The 18,700-nt window shown below is 35.3% G+C and overlaps 1 protein-coding gene across 4 annotated transcripts in view; it reads left to right on the top strand.

The window, feature by feature from the left end:
* The window catches only part of SUPT3H (SPT3 homolog, SAGA and STAGA complex component), a gene marked incomplete at its 3' end in the record, with an annotated part of 421,318 nt that overhangs the window by 273,595 nt on the left and 129,023 nt on the right, over nt 1–18,700 (top strand). For all 4 annotated transcript variants that reach the window (XM_079933090.1, XM_079933092.1, XM_079933093.1 and 1 more), the window contains 3 exons: nt 6,716–6,802; nt 10,037–10,127; nt 12,417–12,556. In XM_079933090.1, the coding sequence (XP_079789216.1) occupies nt 6,716–6,802; nt 10,037–10,127; nt 12,417–12,556 (318 nt within the window). The remainder of the gene's footprint in view (nt 1–6,715; nt 6,803–10,036; nt 10,128–12,416; nt 12,557–18,700) is intronic.

Here is an 18,700-nt window from a genome sequence, read left to right on the forward strand (position 1 = left end):
ATATATAGGTTGCAGTGTCCGTGTGAGTACCAGGAAAATATATGAAGAAAGAGCCTCACCAAGGCATAGCACTGTGAAATTTTAAAATTTCAGGTATAAAGAGAACAGTAGCAAAAGTTTCTCATGGGGGGCGGCGGGGTGGGCAGTGGGGGGGAAGTCACCTAAAGGCTTAGGAATCAAAAAAAAAAAAAGACACCTGTCTTCTTAACAGCAACATTTTTAGCTAGAAGACAATGGAGCAATGTCTTTAAATTTCTGAAGGAAAATTATTTCTAATCTCAAATCCTATATCTAGGTAGATTATAAATTGAATATAAGGGTGGCATAAATGAATTTTCAGACATAGGATCTTTAAAACTTTATTTTCCATGCACCCTTTCTCAGGAACCTGTCAGAGGTATTTTTCAGGCTGCAGCCCACCACTGGAGGAAGGAGATAGATAACTGCAGTTTGAATTCATTTTACTTATCTGCCTATTTAAAAAAATTGATCAATATTCGTCAGAGGAGCATAGCAGAATCCAGAGTCCTTACAATGTATCATTTATAATATCTCAGATAAAATCACAGATTATCCTTAAAATACGAAGTAGCAGGGAAGCATGACTCACAGCCAAGAGAAAAGACAAACTGGTGATTGACTCTAAGATGACCCAGGTATTGAAATAGCAGACAGGGACTTTATAAAGCAAATATTATAGCTACGCTCGAAAACAAAAAAAAGAAACATCCAGGGAATGTGCTCTACCAAAATAAAGGAAGTAAATTAAGAACAAAATGGGATCAAGAAGACAAAAGTCCAAAATGTAATTGTTGAAGAGAGTCTGGCAGACTCCGGATGAGTCTCTGGGGAAAAACAAAAACAATGAAATTGAAAGAAATCCTTACATGTTTCAAATCTTTTAAATAATGTAGATGAAATAGTGTTAGATTCACAATAAATAAAGCAAAAAAGAAAAGGAAATTCTGAACTACAAAAAAAATTTTTTTAATTTATAAAAAGAAATTTGATCATGGTGGCCAAGCTGTAACAGTATTTATGCAGTCATAATAATGTAAACACTAGATACTAATTTAACAAAAAATTACATTTTTAAAATAATATCAAGAGGGGAGGAAGGAAATGGTAAATATGAGACATCTGTGAACACTAAATCTTCATCTTCCGTAGTAAAAAGTCAATCGATAGTATTTAAAGCTGAAAAATAAAATAGCCTTGTAAGCGTATTTCAAATGTGGAGGTAAATAACAGAAGAACAAGCTAGAAAAGTTGAAAGTATTTTCCTTCGGAAGTAGAATTACAGATTGGAAAGAAGTATGGCTAGGTATTTCTGTCTGTCATTATAAAACTTAGAGTATTGTTTGACTTTTTATTGTTATATACATTTTAACTTAGATAATAATTTTTTTTTTTTTTTTTTTTTGCGGTACGCGGGCCTCTCACGGTTGTGGCGGAGCACAGGCTCCGGATGCGCAGGCTCAGCGGCCATGACTCACAGGCCCAGCCGCTCGGCGGCATGTGGGATCTTCCCGGACCGGGGCATAAGCCCGCGTCCCCTGCATCAGCAGGCGGACTCTCAACCACTGCACCACCAGGGAAGCCCTCTTTTTTTTTAATAAATTTATTTATTTATTTATTTATTTATGGCTGCACTGGGTCTTCGTTGCTGTGCGCGGGTTCTCACTGTGGTGGCTTCTGTTGTTGCAGAGCACGGGCTCTAGGCGCATGGGCTTCAGTAGCTGTGGCTCGAAGGCTCTAGGGCACAGGCTCAGTAGTTGTGGCGCACGGGCTTAGTTGCTGCACGGCATGTGGGATCTTCCTGGACCAGGGATCGAACCTGTGTCTCCTGCATTGGCAGGCGGATTCTTAACCACTGCGCCACCAGGGAAGCCCTTAACTTAGATAATAATTTTAAAATTAGAATTAAATGTTTATAATGCACATAGCACAGTTCCTGTACTGCCTAAGAGTAAATTAGGTACTTAATTAATTATTACTACTAAGACTTTTTATTAACTCTCCTTCTAGTCATTAAAATCATTGCTTATCCATTTCAAATGGAAAAGAATACATAAGGCTACAAATCTAGGGAAGTTATTTGAAGTACCTGAAGTTATGTAGTTACTTAGTGGCCAGAACTGGAGTCCAGATTTCCTGTCTCTTAATTCTTTCAGTCACAACATGGAGGATTCAGAGAGGGTCTTTGAGGTTATCCGTGGCTGACAAATATGGTTGCAAGCAGAGCTGTTCTTTCCTAGCCTAACCTCATATCTGGCCCGATAACTAGTGTGTGATAGACAAATGGATAGAAAGACAAATAAATCTTAGGCCAAGTGATAACCTACCCTAAGATTTTGCCTCTTCATCACATAGCTTTTAACAATTCCTATATGTACTATGTATTCATTTACTATTTATTCTCAGAAAGGAAGGATCCAGAGATTTAGCCAGAATCCAAAACAAAGAGGTGCAATAGAGGTGTGGTTAAAATGAAACACCTTCAGGATGCTAATGATTGGGAAATCATTGAATTGATTTTGCTGTACTTTTGAAACCTTTTAGAACTTTAGAGAACTCTTTCTGCTGAATTTACATGGGCCCCAGCCAATTTGCAGGGGTTATTGACTTCATCTAGCTCAATTTATTTATATTATAGATGGGAAAACTGAAAACAGTCAAGGGGAAGTGGATTGCCAACATTTACCAAACACTTATAAACTGCCTGTTGGGGGAATGGTGGTCCTGGACCTAGAGATATTATTCAGACGGAAGTTGGGAGGCAAGAGCATTAGGTATCTAACTGGTTGAGGAAGATAAAGACCCATAGGATACGTGTGTGTGTGTGTGTGTGTGTGTGTGTGTGTGTGTGTGTGTGTACAGATAGATAGATTTATTATAAGGAACTGGCTCGCATGGCTTTGGATGCTGAGAATCCCGAGTTCTGTAGTTGGCAAGCCAGAGACTCAGGAGAGACAGAAGGTAGTTCGAGCCCAAATCCAAAAACCTGAAAACTAAGAGACGGTTTAGTCCAAGTCAAAAGGCTGGAAAGGTCTATGTCCCAGTTCAAGGCAGTCAGGCAGAAGGGCTTCCCTCTTATTCAGCCTTTTTGTTCCATTCACCTCTTCAGTTGATTGGTTGAGGCCCGCTAACATTAGCAGGGGCTGGCGGTGGGGAGTGGCAATCTGCTTTACCCAGCCTAGGGATTCAAATCTTAATCTCATCCAGAAATACCTTCACAGTCACACTCAGAATTAACATTTGACCAAATGTCTGGGCACCCTGTAACCCAGTCAAGTTGACATATAAAATTAACTGTCACAAGTACACAAAGGCTTAAGATAGAACTGAAATTATTGGAGCTTAAATGTAGAATAATGACAGAAAAACAAGACATATAATGAAGAGAATGAAGGTATACGGAAAAAAATCTTTGAGTCAGTCAGTCTTTAAAGACCACGCTGAAGTCAGTACACTGAATTATCATAGATCCTGGACAAGAATTGTGGCCATTATATTTGAAGAAGATCATGTTAACACTTAATCTAGGGTACATCACCATTTGGAGACATTGAAATTTAGAAAGCAGTAAGCAAAACGCCCCAGAGGCCTACATCCAGATGAATACTGTGGAAGTAGAGAGCAAATTTAAGACCCTGAGCCAATTAAACCAACAAAATCAACAGAAGTTGGTGAAAATAAAATAGAGAAAAAACTTGTTCGATTGTTAGTGTCATTGATAGAAATGAGAAATTGAGAAGAGATTTATTTGTGGGCTCAAAGATATAAAGTTTAAAGTGTACCTTTTATGCTCAACCTGCAAATAAAGCATCATAAAATATTTAAAATGCAAACATGATGAGTGTTAATATGCTAGGGGAAATTTTTTTCTTTGAAACAGTTGTTACAAGTATAATATTTTTAATTTACTTTGAAAAATAGAAATAATATTTATCAGAAACAAATCAATGCTGTAAAAGCGTTCCTGTTGTATAATAATGCTTTTAGCAAAATATTTTACTAAGTTACAAATAAATCTCTATAAAGTTACTATCATCATACCTTTATCCATATAGTTAAGAAAATTTGTATACCCATTCAACCAGTAATTGGTCTTAAAGGATTCCTCTGCTATGTCAATTCTTGCATACTTTATAAATGCAATTAAATGTATACTACTTTCACTGTAATAAAAAAATTATAAAATCTACTATCATTTCATGTCATTTTAGTTACTGCCAGAAATACTTGACTTGCTGCAGTGAATAATGAAGTACAACTTCCGTTTATTTTCAGGGATTAAAAACATTGAGGGGTTTCTTGCAATATATTGATAGAATCAACTTTTTTTTTTTGAACACTGAAGGTATTAGAAATACTTCTTGATTTTGGTTTCCTGGTTCTAGTATTGTTTTCACGCTGAGTGCACTGGTCCTGAGCTCAGCCTCCTGTGGAATTGGACTGCCAAGCTGCTAACTTGCTTTTTAAGCTTACGTTGTTAAAGAGAAGTTTCTTTAGTCTCTTTGGTAATTGTAGACAAAAGTTCTAGAAGTTAGCCAGTGGGCAATACACACTTTAGTGTGATCACTGTAATTAGTTAAGAAGCTCGCCCTCCTCACTTTGTAGAGAAGAGGAGGTGAGAGTGTGGAGGAGATGATTTTGGAGTGTGGGACACGTCGGGGCCAGATGGGCTTGCGGTGCAGTAACACAATGATAACTTTCAGCCCTGAGGACTCACTACGTGGGAGTCCAAGGCATCCTGGAGAGTGCCAGCAGTGCCAGTGCTAGTGAGGGCACTAGGTTGGGTGAGGGAAATTAGTAAATAAGGTAGATGAAAGCTAAAGATAAAGTTTTCCTGCTAATTATGACAACTTAACTGTGATCCAGATCTCTACAATAGTTGTGTACTGGTTTCGAAAAGGTGTTTTAAAATGGCTAACTCTTCTATGTGTTTATTTTCCATTTTCTTCTTTTTTTTCCGACTGAATGTGTTTATACACTGACATTTTGGAGAGTGTTATAAATACAGATTATTCACATGTGTTGTGGATAAACAGTTGATCTATTGGGAAGACAATTTAGGGAGGTACACTTATCCTGGTCCTTTCTTAACATGAGTAAAATTACTTGTATCTGTATAGTATTTTAGAGTTTTCAAATCATCACCATCCTCCATTTAAGAAAATAAAAAGTTACTTGACAGTGCGGCCTCCTGGTTCTCTGTGTCCAGACAAATGGATACTGAGCCCATATTCTTCTCCACATTGATTATGTGTATTTTATTCTGTCATAGAAATGTTTTTGTTTGAAAAAACACATGTACACATATTTCCCTGACATTCTTCGAGTTTTTAGAAAAATATGTTCACATTTTTCCCACTGAAAACTTAGTTTCTTTCTGGGTAGATATATCATCTTTTGAAAAACCTTTCCCCCAAGATTTCTTTTTAAATGGTTCACAGTTAAATTTAAATTTCTATATTTAGGTAGAATTATGTTTATATACCAACCACCAGTATCCAGGAAATTCAGTGGTAAGGCTGACACATAGGGAGTTTATAGTCTATTTTGTAGTCTGTGTATTTAGACAAGGTTTGAAGCTTACTTAGCAAAATCTCTTGACCATTCAGAATTTCTTTAGTACAAATGCACTATTTGATTTCTTATACTTGCTAAGATAACAGTGTGTCATTTTTTAAAGATTAGTTCTTAGGAATATGTGTTAGATTTATTCCTTTCAAAGAAAGATGCATTCAAGAACAGCTTTTATATGTAAATATTTTTATAATATTGGATAGAGTTGGTTTGGTGCAATCACCATGGTTTGATCAAATTTGGAAGAAGTTACAGGCACATTTTTGCAGTGTTTTCTCCAGCATCTTTATTTTTTTCAGCTGGATGTATTTTATGTTCCTTCTAACTAATCAAAATAAGAAACTGATTTTGCCTGTGCCAAAAAATAGAACTATCATTTTTCACATTCTTTTATTTTCCAGGTCATTTTCAAGTAAGATTGTGTTTCTAGGACTTCTGAATCCCAGAAAACTCTCAACTTTGTAGATATAAGTGCCCAGATGAACATTTCAGGGGGAATCTAACTTTTCATGCAGTATGTTTTGTGTTGTGCATTCCAGATACAGTTAACTTTTTGTGTGTATGTGATTAGTGTGGAAAGAAATTAATGCAGTCCAGTATTATGATTTATGGACTGAATCCTTTGCCCACTGAAGACTTGCCAAAACTAAAACTATTTTTTTTCCTTTGGATATTAGAAACAGCTACTGTTTTTGTTGATCTTTTAAAGTTCTGAATGGGCCTATTTCAAATCATACCAGCATGGGAGCTCAGATTAATAATATACTTATTCAACTAGTGATACTGAGTGAAACCATTGCTCACATGGATATGAGGATAAAATTTCATAAAATTATTTTCAGGTGCATTAATGCATTTCTGGAAGCTGCATATGATTTTTCTTTTGCATGAAAGAAGTCAAGGATTTCTCTTTATTGTATCAGTTACAGGTAGGCGTATAAGTTAATTTAATTGCAGTTTTTTTATACCTTAAAACATAAGACATTTTGCTTTCAAAAGCAGTACTGTGATTGCTGGATTATTCCCAAAGGTTTTTAACTCTTAGAATGTTTATCTCTCTTGAGACATCGTGACTGTAGTATATTTAATTTAGATTATTGAGAAAAATTTCCTTTGTTGTTAGTTGCAGCAAGCTGCTGAAGTCTCTCAGCTCCGGGGAGCAAGGGTAATCTCTGCTGAAGATCTTCTGTTTTTGATACGCAAAGATAAGGTAATATAAAATAATTTCATCATATTGAAATGCCAAGCTTGGTGATTAATTACACTTATGTAAGGAAGCTACCCTTGTTTTATAGCTGTCACATTGGAATCATAACTGTTGAACTAATATTTGAGTCCTCATAGTTTGCATAAGAAAATGGTTTACTACAAAAGAATTTATTTTTACATGGACAAGGGCACTTATATAAAAGTATGCTGACAACGAATTCTCACTTATCCTTAAATATATATTTAGACATTTTCACTGCTACATAATGTTCACTAGATATTGACCGGGTGCTTTGTTTTGGTAACTGGGATATAACTAAGTGGCATATTTATTTTTCTTCTAATTTTATACAGGCTTTCATAGAATAGTTTTTTCACTTGAAATACAAAGTTTTTTCTGTGACACTGGTTAAAAGGAAAAAAGCAAATCAATCAAGATGAATATTGTATAAGATAAATATACACCATAATATCTAGGTTTTTTAATAAAGATCTATCTTTCTTACTCTTTGAACTCTGGCATTAAAATATTTATGCTGGTATTTACACGTATAATTTTGTCATAACTATCTTCCAAGAGTAGCTAGTTTGAAAATATTTTGTGACATTTTGCATGTTTTTAATAAAATTTTCATCTGAAAGTTACATGTGGAAAAACTAACTGAATAACCACAGCATGTTATGGTAGACTCTAACCCAAGTGAGCACGCGGTGCTTAGTTCCTAATGTTCCATCTTTCATTTCTCCATTGTTTTCCCCTGGCATTTTAATTACATTTACCCATTTTTGTATGTTTGTGGCTCTGGTTTTTATCAGAAGGCATCCCATCTGACCTTCTGGATATCCTGGTTAACATTCTTTCTGTGATACCCAGTTACTTTATATCTGTGAAAGCTTTCCTTCTGACTGACTGGAGATTGACTAAACTTGGATGCCTAAACTTCTCTTCCTTCTGCAGTGGGATTCAGAGATCTACAAATTGCACCTCGACCAGTCTACCATTAAATTTTATAAATGTTTAGTTCATTAACTCTTATATGGTATGAGGACTATAAAGAGAAAAGAAATGTATTCACTATCAAGAAGCTATAATCTGGTTTAGGAAATCTGTATGATTTAGTTGAAGAAGCATTTTGAGACTCACAGCATTTTAAGGTTGTGTGATTAGATTGGAGAGGCTGTAGGATTTGTTGAAGTGGAGGTTTCTGCCTAGGGTGAGACTCATGCAGCTGTATGCAGCTATATGTAGAATGGAACTAACCAGGAGGCAGGCTCAGTAATCAAGGCAAACTGTGATTAGTATGATGGCTCTGAAAGTGGATGGGAAGGAAGAATTCAGAGAGATGGTGAAGAGTAAGAATGTTCAGGATTTAGTGACTTCATTAGGAAGACGGGGAAGTAGGCACCATATAGCAGTGGTGCTGTGAGGAAAGAGCCTGAAGGTGCCGTTGGCAGCAACAGGGACCTTGAGCCAAGATCCTTTACGAAGGCAGCTGGAGGGCAGTGGAGTTCGCATCAGTACTTTACAGAATATGTCCAGTCAGTTTTTCTTTTCCATCGACAGAGGTAAACAAGCCAGCACAAAAAATAGTCCACATTGACACTTTTTCCTGCCTTTCGGGGAAGTCAAAGTTTTAAATCCTATGGAAACTTCAGGAATACACACTGATTGTCAAAACCCTTCTACTGTCTAGAAGGACTGTTAATCAGAACCTTTTTAGCAACCAAGAGCCTAGCTGTAATATGATAGTTGCCAGTATTCTCATCTTTCTCCTCAAAATAATAATTTTATTTATATGCTGGTGTGTTCCAAACAGAATTTAAAGTAGTTTACATGACTGTAATATAAGACAAAATAAAATCTAAAGTACTGAATTTTCAGGAATCAGAGGAAAGAGAAAAAAAGGATAGCAAACACCTATATACAGGTATATGTTTTTTCTCTTAATAATGCTGGTTTATATTCAAGCAGAAGTCATTGACTGCCTATTGTGTTTTCCATACTGCACTAGGCAGCTTCACTCATTTTCTCATTTATTCCTCACAATAGTCCTCTAAGGTAAGTACTTTACTTACTTTGTAAATAAGGAAACTGGGGTTCAGAGGTCATGTTCTACTTCTGGTCCTGCTATAAGCTCCAGTTGTGAGACTATCTTTAACCTCGGTTTCCCTATATATAAAAAGGAGATGATTATATTTGTCTGTATCTCAGGGCTATTGAAAATTTCAAATAGAATGCATGTAAAAGAGCTTTGTAAAATACAATTTATTTCAGCTGTCATTAGGAATCTTAAACATGAAGACCAGGAACCAGTAATAATCCATTCTAAATGTAAGCATACAACAGATGACGAAGTATTATCAGTTACTTTTAAAGTTAACCAGTATTACAGTCTTCTAATAAACCTAAAGAAAGCCATCATTAAGACTCAACTATCATTCATCAGCTTTGAGTTTCATAAAAATATGTTTCTCAGATTACAGAATGTTTTCCAGAAATATAAAACATAAGCCAACTCTTCTAAATAAAAGAAAAGATTCTCAGAGAATAAAAAAACAATAAAAAGGAGAGTGCTTGGCTTTTTAAAGCAGTTGTTACAAACACCTTGTCTAGCTGTTTGTAAATCATTTTAAAAAATAAAATTTGGTTCTGAATGTGTACAAAATTCCATAAAGTCAGTATTTGCAGCATAGTGTGGAAAGTTTATCACAATCTTCAGAAGGAATTTAACCAAAAAAACCCCAAAAACAAAAATCATTGTGATTCTGGAGTATCTGGATACTTGCAAATGAAAAGTGCTTTTAAAAATGCTAGCGTTGGGGCTTCCCTGGTGGCGCAGTGGTTGACAGTCCACCTGCCGATGCAGGGGACACGGGTTCGTGCCCCGCTCCGGGAAGATCCCACATGCTGCAGAGCGGCTGGGCCCGTGAGCCATGGCCACTGAACCTGCGCGTCCGGAGCCTGTGCTCCGCAACGGGAGAGGCCACAACAGTGAGAGGCCCACGTACCGCAAAAAAAAAATAAAATAAAATAAAAAAATGCTAGTGTTGTAGCTTTTATGTTTAATTTGATGACTAAATTTTGTATTCACAGTACTATGCTGAGAATTGCTATATCCCCCCCACAGTGATCCTGGGGTACACGTTATTAAATTTAGTTATCATAATAGTCTTTAATCAATAAAGCGAATGTATGTGTAAGGTTTTTTATTTACTTATTTCATATTTTTAATAGAAAAAACTTAGAAGACTGCTAAAATACATGTTTTTCCGAGACTACAAATCAAAGATCGTCAAAGGCATCGACGAGGATGATCTTCTGGAAGGTAACTTAAAGCACTAAACTAAAACCAGTACAACAACACATGTATGCTGATGACACATTTATACAATGTCAATGTAGATATTCCCATCAGAGTAGAATATATGTACTTCTGTTAAATAATGTAGTTTAGAAACTGTGCAGATATTTATATAGTTGGCAGTTAAATCTTGTATTTTCCAATTATGTGACTTCAGAGTAATCTGGCATTTTAATTCTTTTTTTAATAAAATGACCTGCTTTACACCAGAATGTCATGAAACTAAGAAAATTGTGTTGATTTAAAACATAATTGATTTTAGCAAGCATAATTTTTCTGTCCTGAATGGAGGGAGCCAGAACTATTATATTTTTGAAATTGGCATGTATGTTTTTTTGTTAATTTATTATACAAAGTATCTGATATGTTTTATAATGTAAAGTCACCTCATTTTAATGTGTTATTTCTGTGCTGTTTGAAATCTAACAAAACGTCTGACACAGAATGGGAAATTTTCCTTAGCTGATTTTCCAACTCAATTCCCCATTTTCGGATATTTAAAGAAAATATTTATGTTGCAAAATCAAATAGTGATAAGCTGAAAATAGATAATTATTAAATAATACTTATTAATCAAAATAAATATGTTGTATTTTTGAAGTAATTCATCTATTTTGTATTGAATATAGTCACTGCATGGTAGTATCCTTTAAAGATTAGTAGTATCCTGTTAAAGATTATATAGTCTAAAGAACAAATAGAAAAAAGAATGAAGAAAAATTAATAGTGTTTCAGAAAAATATGAGCCACCATTAAGTGAACCAGTGTATGCAATGGGACTACAGAAGGGAAGAAAAAAAAGAGCAGAAAAAATATTCAAGGAAATAACGATGGAAAACTTCTCAACTTTGGTGAAAATTATTAATCACATCCAAACAGCTCAGCAAGCTCCAAGTAGGATAAACATATAGCAATCCATACTCAGACACATTCTAGTAGAAATGCTGAAAGACAAAGACAAAAAGAAAATCGTGAAAGGCAAGAGAAAATCACCTCATCAAATAAAGTGGAACCTCAACAATATTAACAGCCGACTTCTCATTAACAATGCAGGTCAGATAGCAGTGGGATGACGTATTCCAAATGCTGAAAAGAAAAACTGTCAACAACAAATATGTCAAGAAACATGTTCAGCAAAACTGTGTTTCAAAAATGAAGGCAAAATAAAGATATTCTCAGATACACAAAAACTGGAGAATTTTTTTGCTAGCAGACCCATATAAAAAATACTAAAGGAAGTTATTCTGGATGAAAGCAAGTTGTACCAGACAATAATTTGAATCCACACCTACACACATCACACACACACACACACGCACACGCACACACACACACACACACAACAAAGAGTATCTATAAAGGTAATTATGTAGGTAAATATAAGAGAATATAGAATTGTGTTATTTATTTTCCTTTCTTAATAGATTTAAAAGCAATTGTATAAAACAAGATATATAATTGTAATATTGTGTCTATAATATATAGATGTATAATATATTTGATAGTAGCAACATAATTTAGGTGGGTGGTAACAAAGCTGTATTGGAGTAGGGAGTGACAGGCTTTTTTTCACTCTAAGATGTTTGGGTTGTCTTTATTTGGTATAGGAACACACAATTTGTCACATTAAAAAATAATGTAGCTCTTCCTCACTAATTCACACTGATACTTTTGTGTATTAAACTGTATTAATTACCTTTTGCAACATTACATTCCTTCCTGACTTTTTGCAGTAACTTTCTCAGAGTTATGTTTTGCTTTTAAATAAGTATGGTAGTTTTATCTCTTATGAGAAAAAGAGTAAGATCTCATCCCATAGGTTTCAAATATATTGCCACAGTAGTGTACCTAGTATTTTCTTCTTTTAATTTCATGTCTCAATCCTGATGTTTTTTATTTATGTCTTTGTTTTTATTTACTTTCTTAATTAGGCTTGCTGTAGCAGGATTCTTTTTCCAAATCTGAGAGCCTTTCCTTTTTTTTTTTTTTTTTGTAAGGAATTTTAATCCATTCACACTTATTGTGCTAATTGATCATTTGGTTTTATTCTCTCAATCTTATTCATGACATAAATAGATGATTTAATTCTGCATGACTTATGCTTTTGTTTTGGATACAAGGATTCTCCTTACGAAGATTATTATGAGAGAATTCCAGTTCTGAATTTTATATGCAGTATTCAATACATATGATTGAGGCAGATGTAAACCTATTTAAGAACACTTCTTTTTTCCTTCCCTTATCTTCATGAAGACAAATTGAGTGGCAGTAATAATGCGAACAAAAGACAAAAAATCGCTCAAGACTTTCTCAACTCCATTGACCAAACAGGAGAACTCTTGGCAATGTTTGAAGATGATGAAATTGATGAAGTTAAACAAGAAAGAATGGAGGTATAGTACATGCTTCCCTTTTTAGGGTAATAGAATAACTGCAGTGCATATACTATTTGGTTCTATTCTTATGTTCTTTAAATGTGGTCTGAAATGTCCAAATCAGTGGTTTCATGTCTGAAGGCAGCATTGTGTAGTGGAGTAACCCTGGAAAGGATGTTAAACTCTGCCTTCATAGCTGACTTTGGGAAACAACTTCAGTTTTCTGTTTCTTTGTTTCCTCCTTTGAATATGAGTAGGTTTCCCTAAGCTTCCTTCTGGATCTTACTTTTACTGAAACTATTTTATTCCAAAAAAGCTAGTTTATAGTTAAATATTTACTTAGTTTTTGTACCAAACCATCCAGTTATCTTTGTGGACAAAGGTAATCCTTACTGCTTTTGCGTTGGCATATAGTGTGAAGAGCTATTTTTCCAGCTGTAGTTGCAGCCTCTGGTTGGACTCACCAGATAAGGTAGGATCCAGGGCAATTCCATGCTTTATATCACTGTAAAACACAGTTAGTGACATGTGTTTGGATTCCCTGGGTATGTTTTAACAATGAATATGAAAATTGTATGCCTTCTATTTACCCTAGCTTTCTATTCATAAAATGGTTTCCTTAAATACTTGTGGAAAAATAAAAGTAGTGATTGATTTCATCTGAGTGCCTTCTAAAATATAAGGCATTATTCTTATCATTCTTATTCTTATAATACTTTTACATGTAAAAAAAAAAATCTCCATTTTTCCCCTTCTCTTTAAATTGGTCAAGAGAGGTAATTCCAGAGCTCCGAAAGATCGTGCTAAGTGCTGACTTTATCATAGTCTCTGTGCATGCTAAAAATATAATTATTTCATGTTAAATTTTGGAGGAAGTCCAATAGACATATATGCTTTATAAAATTTAACCACCTTCTTTAAAGAATTAGTATGCTTAGATCATGAACTGTGATCTAAAGGCAATGTTCTTCTTAGGTATCAATTACCTTAGAAATGTGTGGTTATCTTGGTTTGAGGCAACTGCAAATGATTTTAGTTCGCCCTGGGCCAAAAACATGCTAAGTTGTCCAAAGCAGATGATAAACATGTATTTCTGATGTCATTATGGCCTAAACAGGATATGATTGTTTCGTGGCATGGTTTCACTTATGATGCATTACACAGAGAGCAAATATTGTTTATGCTTTATTTTTTAAACATTTTTATATTATACAAACGGGCATTAAGAAAAATTTATTAAGGAAGGACTCTACAGAAAACAGTAGTAAAATTGAACAAGTAGCTTTTCAGTTTTGACAGGAAGATCTCTGTCAACCACGCCTGTTGCCCGGAAGGGCATTTCACAGTCAAGGAGAAGAGAAGAAATGGAGCATGTTGTAACACTGAGCTCATAATAGCAGGCTACTGTAGGCCTGGAAGAGTGATGAGCCAGTAAGGTACAAGTTCAAGTAAATAAAATATTTGGAAGTGCAGGATAGAAAAAGCTTGGGAGCTTATGTGGTTTATATTTCTCTCCCCTGTAGTTATATTGTATATTACATAGTGGTAACCAGGATAATAAAATATCAATAGTTGATAAAAATAGTTACAAGAAAGTCAGCTTCACCTATACAATAAAAATTAGATTGGCAGTTTCTCTAAGCTTTGTATCATAACTAAAATCTCTAACCAAGATAACAAAGAGTAGTTTTGAGATTCTGTTCATCCAAATAACAGAGTTTAAACTGGATAAAAAAATGCTGAACTTGTAGACATAACTATAGACAGTAAAAAGTGGAACCGTTAAGAGCATAGGCCTTGCCTGCTTCTAATTTGACAGGTTATAGTTTCAAGCGTAAACCACAACTGTGGCAGTCCATATGAAACCACTTTGGACTCACAGACTGCAATCCCTTGCTTTTAAAGTGCAGTAGAATAATCAGTCCTGGCATCACTCAGTGATTTAATTTTCCTCTAAGCATCACTTACAGTTGTAGAAACTTTGTTTACTACCTTCTCCCCTAGAATGTATGAAAATGGTATAGACCTACCAACAAAGCTTGTTATTGGTTTTTTTTCCTTTTTTCTTTTTTTTTATTTAAATGTAATTTAGAAGAGAAAAAAATTTATAGACACAAGCTCGCTTGGGACCCTAGATTTTTCTCAGAATATTGAGCAAGCATATGAAAAACTGAGTTCTTTCCCGTTGTTTTCAGCTGATTTCTGTGTGTGCCTGGCTTTGTGTTTTACTCATAATTTACTTCATTAAGTATTATGTGATTTGAAATATAAAAAATGTCTGAATTTTTATATCCATTTCTACTTGCTAGTCCATTATCATATTAAGTTAACTAACGCTTACCCCATTTGTTTTTCTCCAGCACCAAATTTTTAACACTTTGGTGTGTGTGTAGTAGAGATCTGTGATCCATGACCTCTGAAGACCCTTCTAAATTATCAAGTAAAGATTAAATAATGTTCAGAATTGCTTCAGTGTATTTGAGGGACTGGGAAAGAGAAGCAGGAGAATGATAAGCATAATACATATAAATACTCACAACTCCCCTCCAACCACCCCTCAGACCCCCTAAACCCACCCCAGAGTGACCCACGTGTGTTTGCTGTTGATCCTGTTTCTCACATTCTAAGTTTTTGAGATCTAATCAACTAAATGTGACTGTGTCAACCAAAGGCCAAGGAAGGGTCACTAAAGCCTGCAGGTAGCTTTGTGTTTTCTTACCAGAGGACCTGTGGTCACTCACAGAAGAGCTTGCCTAAAACCCTACTGCTCTCCTGTGAAGGAACTTGGAGAAGCTCAAGTTTGTCATTAATCAAGTAAAATGTCTGGTCTACTGAACTGCTAGGTTTTGTGAAGAAGATGTAAATAAGGAACGCCTAACAAATTGGGTGAGCTCTCTACCTTCTGACTAACCCTCAAACTGGTAAAATAAACAGGAGAACAAAGATTAGAGTTCACCAAAGAGCAGCCTTTAAACAGCGTAGGGGGCTGAAAATCCCCAGTGACTGTTTATCTTGTGTTTTCAAGTTAGAGGCCTAATCCTTGAATCTAGAGAAAAAGCAGAATGGAATACATAAAATGTAAGGCAGCCTAAAAATTGTTTAATTGAAAGTTGAGTAAGATCCCAGGTGGTCATCTGAATTTAACCTGAAGTGACTAGTCATAGATTTTTAAATACAAAGTTTCTCGTAAAGGTTGAATGATCACAGAAATCAGGTATACCATTCAGTTAGGCTCCAAGTGTAACAAGCTTATGATCCCTGGGGGTTTTGAGTCCTAGCGTTATAGCTTTTGGAGCTAGGTAGACTGGAACCTCGTTGAGAGAGGTGGCTGACTATAGAAGTTCTCCATCTTCTCCTGTTTATGAAATGTTTCAGCACTTCCCCTTTTCTATCTGTCATGGTTTTTATAGTTATAAAGTAAAGTAAAATAAAATGCCTTCAAGACTGAGTTGAAATATAATATCTTAGATAAGATTTATCACAAAAAGGCTAATCCCAATAAGATAAATGTTTACAAATACCAAAAACATTGAAAAGATTGAGTTAAAAAACTGAAACCCAAAACAAAGTTTAAAATGTACATATATATGGGATTAAGAAATGCAGAATTTATATACTAGAGAGATATAGTTTATATACATATGTACATTCATGATGTATATAAATATGCATATATATTTACACACATGCATATACTATGCCTACATGTGTATATATGCCTACATGTGTACATGTGTACGTATGTATCTTCCAAAACCCATCCCACCCACGGCAGCTGATAGAATGACATGCCCTGATTGGCTTAGCCTAAGTCATATGCTCCATCTCCAAAGAGGGTACAGTTAACCTCTGTAAAAGCGTGGATCCCTGAAGCTTTCGCGAGAAGGAATAGATGCTGGAAAGGCAGCCACGAGGGTTCTTAAGTGTAAAGTACCTCTATGTTATGTGTAAGAATTGAGAGTGGTGCATCACAATCTTGACTCTCTGCTCAGATCTCTGGGAAGTTTTCCCGAAGAGACAGCATGTTAGAATGAGTGGAAATCATTTTCTTTGGATTCAGGCAAACCATCCATCCATCCTTTCACTCTTTAATTCATTCAGCATTTATTAGAGCTTCTTTTGTAAATCAGTCACTATTTCTAGGTCCTGAGGTTATGACTGTAAAAAAACAAAATATGGTTTCTGCCCTCACAATCCTTTAGTAGTAACTGGCAAATCAAAAGGTAACTAAGTACTCTGGTGAGGGGAATACAAGCCCAATAAATGGTTGCCATTTTTATTATTATTACTCTATTTGATCTTGAATTTTGAACCTCTAGGTGGGTTATTGGTTGTGTGATGGAGCCATGTATATTCTATTTCACTTGATATTTTATTTGAAATTTTGTTTATCCTGAAGTAAAGCACATTACATCTTCAAGAAATTTTTGATCATTAACTTCAGACAGGTCCATAGAATTAACTTCAGTGTGGTTTGCTGAAGAGGGCACAGAACAGAAAAATGAGAAGTAGGCTCCATTTTAAAACCTGAAATAGTGTAATATGTCAGGATTAGTTTCTGAAAGAGATTCAAGAGAACACATCAGTATGTCTTTTATTCTTTTGAAAGTAACTTCTGTTCAGATAATTTAAAAATACTCTATGAAATCATTCTTCAGGGAATATTAATAGAAATACCACCCAAAACCTTTGGTAATTCTGGCTACACAGAGCAGAATTAATGTAATTTAGTGTATGTTTTTCTGGCCTAGAAACTGCAGAACAGGGAGTATTACGTGACTTTAGGAGAACCCAAAGTTTGGTGTAATGTGTAGCTCTGAAACTGATTTCCAACTCTATCAAACTACTTTTTATCCACACCTTCTGATTATGTAATGGTAGAGATCTGTATATTCATTGCCATAAAACATCTGGAGAAAACATTTTTCAATTAATGACATGAAAAGTAAGTTACAGATCTTATAAAAATAAAACTAACTAACTCTTACCCAGGTACTTATCGTTCTATAGCTTAACACATCAGATTTGACAGATGGTTCTCAAGGGATTCTTTTAGGCTTTTCTTAACCATGTGAACTCTGGGCTCTTAACCATGTGAACTGAGGGTAGAGTCAGACTTCCGCTTTGCTCAGAGTGCCCCACATACCAGGTGTGAAACTAGAAGTGCTTGGGTGGTGGTGGTAGTAGTTTAATCAGTCTCTTGGGTTATGCTTTGCTATAGAAAAATTTTAGAACAAGATCAGTCAAATAACTACCATCTTTATGATAAAATATTTAGCATCACTTCCATTTTTGTCTTCCACCCTCAGACCCATTTAGAATTTTTTACTATTTAGTGTGGGTGAAATTTAAAAGATTCTTCTCCCTGCCCTTTCCCTAGTCTATTGAGGAGTAAAATACATTGTAACAGCATTGAAGCAGTACTCATAGTAGTCATATTTCCTTTAATCCAAATCAGGGCTTATGATCCGATGTCCACAAGTATCTTTTGTTATGGAGACAGCATATTTTAAATCAGGCCTTGGTAGTAAAACATAGGAACAGTGATTGCCATTCACTTCCACCTTCCCCACCGAGGAGTTTCAGCTTCAGTAAAGTAGAGAATCCTTTCCAGGGTGAAGATATGCACCAGTACTGCACACTGATCATCCGTGTCTCCCAGCGCTGATGTGCCGGCGTGGGCCTTACTGCGCTGCACTGTTCAGTCTTGCTAAGTGGATATTCGAGTAGCACATCTGAATATACTGTCCAGTTAAGTTTTTAATAGAATCAATCAATATTTTCTTTCTCAAATAATTTCAGTTTGTCCTCTTGAAAATGAAACCGTTCTCTTTTAAAAGATACATTTCAAGGGGTTTTCGCAGAGATCACTCCACCAGCTTGTTTATAAAACACCTTGGCGGGGAAGAGTTTTAAAATATCATCGAATTTCAGAACGCCACAGGATTTACCACTAATTTACATTTAATGTTTGTAGTTCTCGAGTTGTGGCTGTTGTAATAACCAAAATGTTTTTTCCCTGAATATTTTGTAGATTATGTTTCCCGATTCTTTCTCCTTCACCCACATTCCCCACAGTAGGCGGGCAGATTGTTGTTACATAGTCTGGCCTTTTTTTATCTTATTGGTTTAATCACAACAAGTTAGTCCTTCTAAATATGA

This window comes from Stenella coeruleoalba (genome assembly GCF_951394435.1).
Source record: "Stenella coeruleoalba genome assembly, chromosome: 10".
Lineage (NCBI taxonomy): Eukaryota > Metazoa > Chordata > Mammalia > Artiodactyla > Delphinidae > Stenella > Stenella coeruleoalba.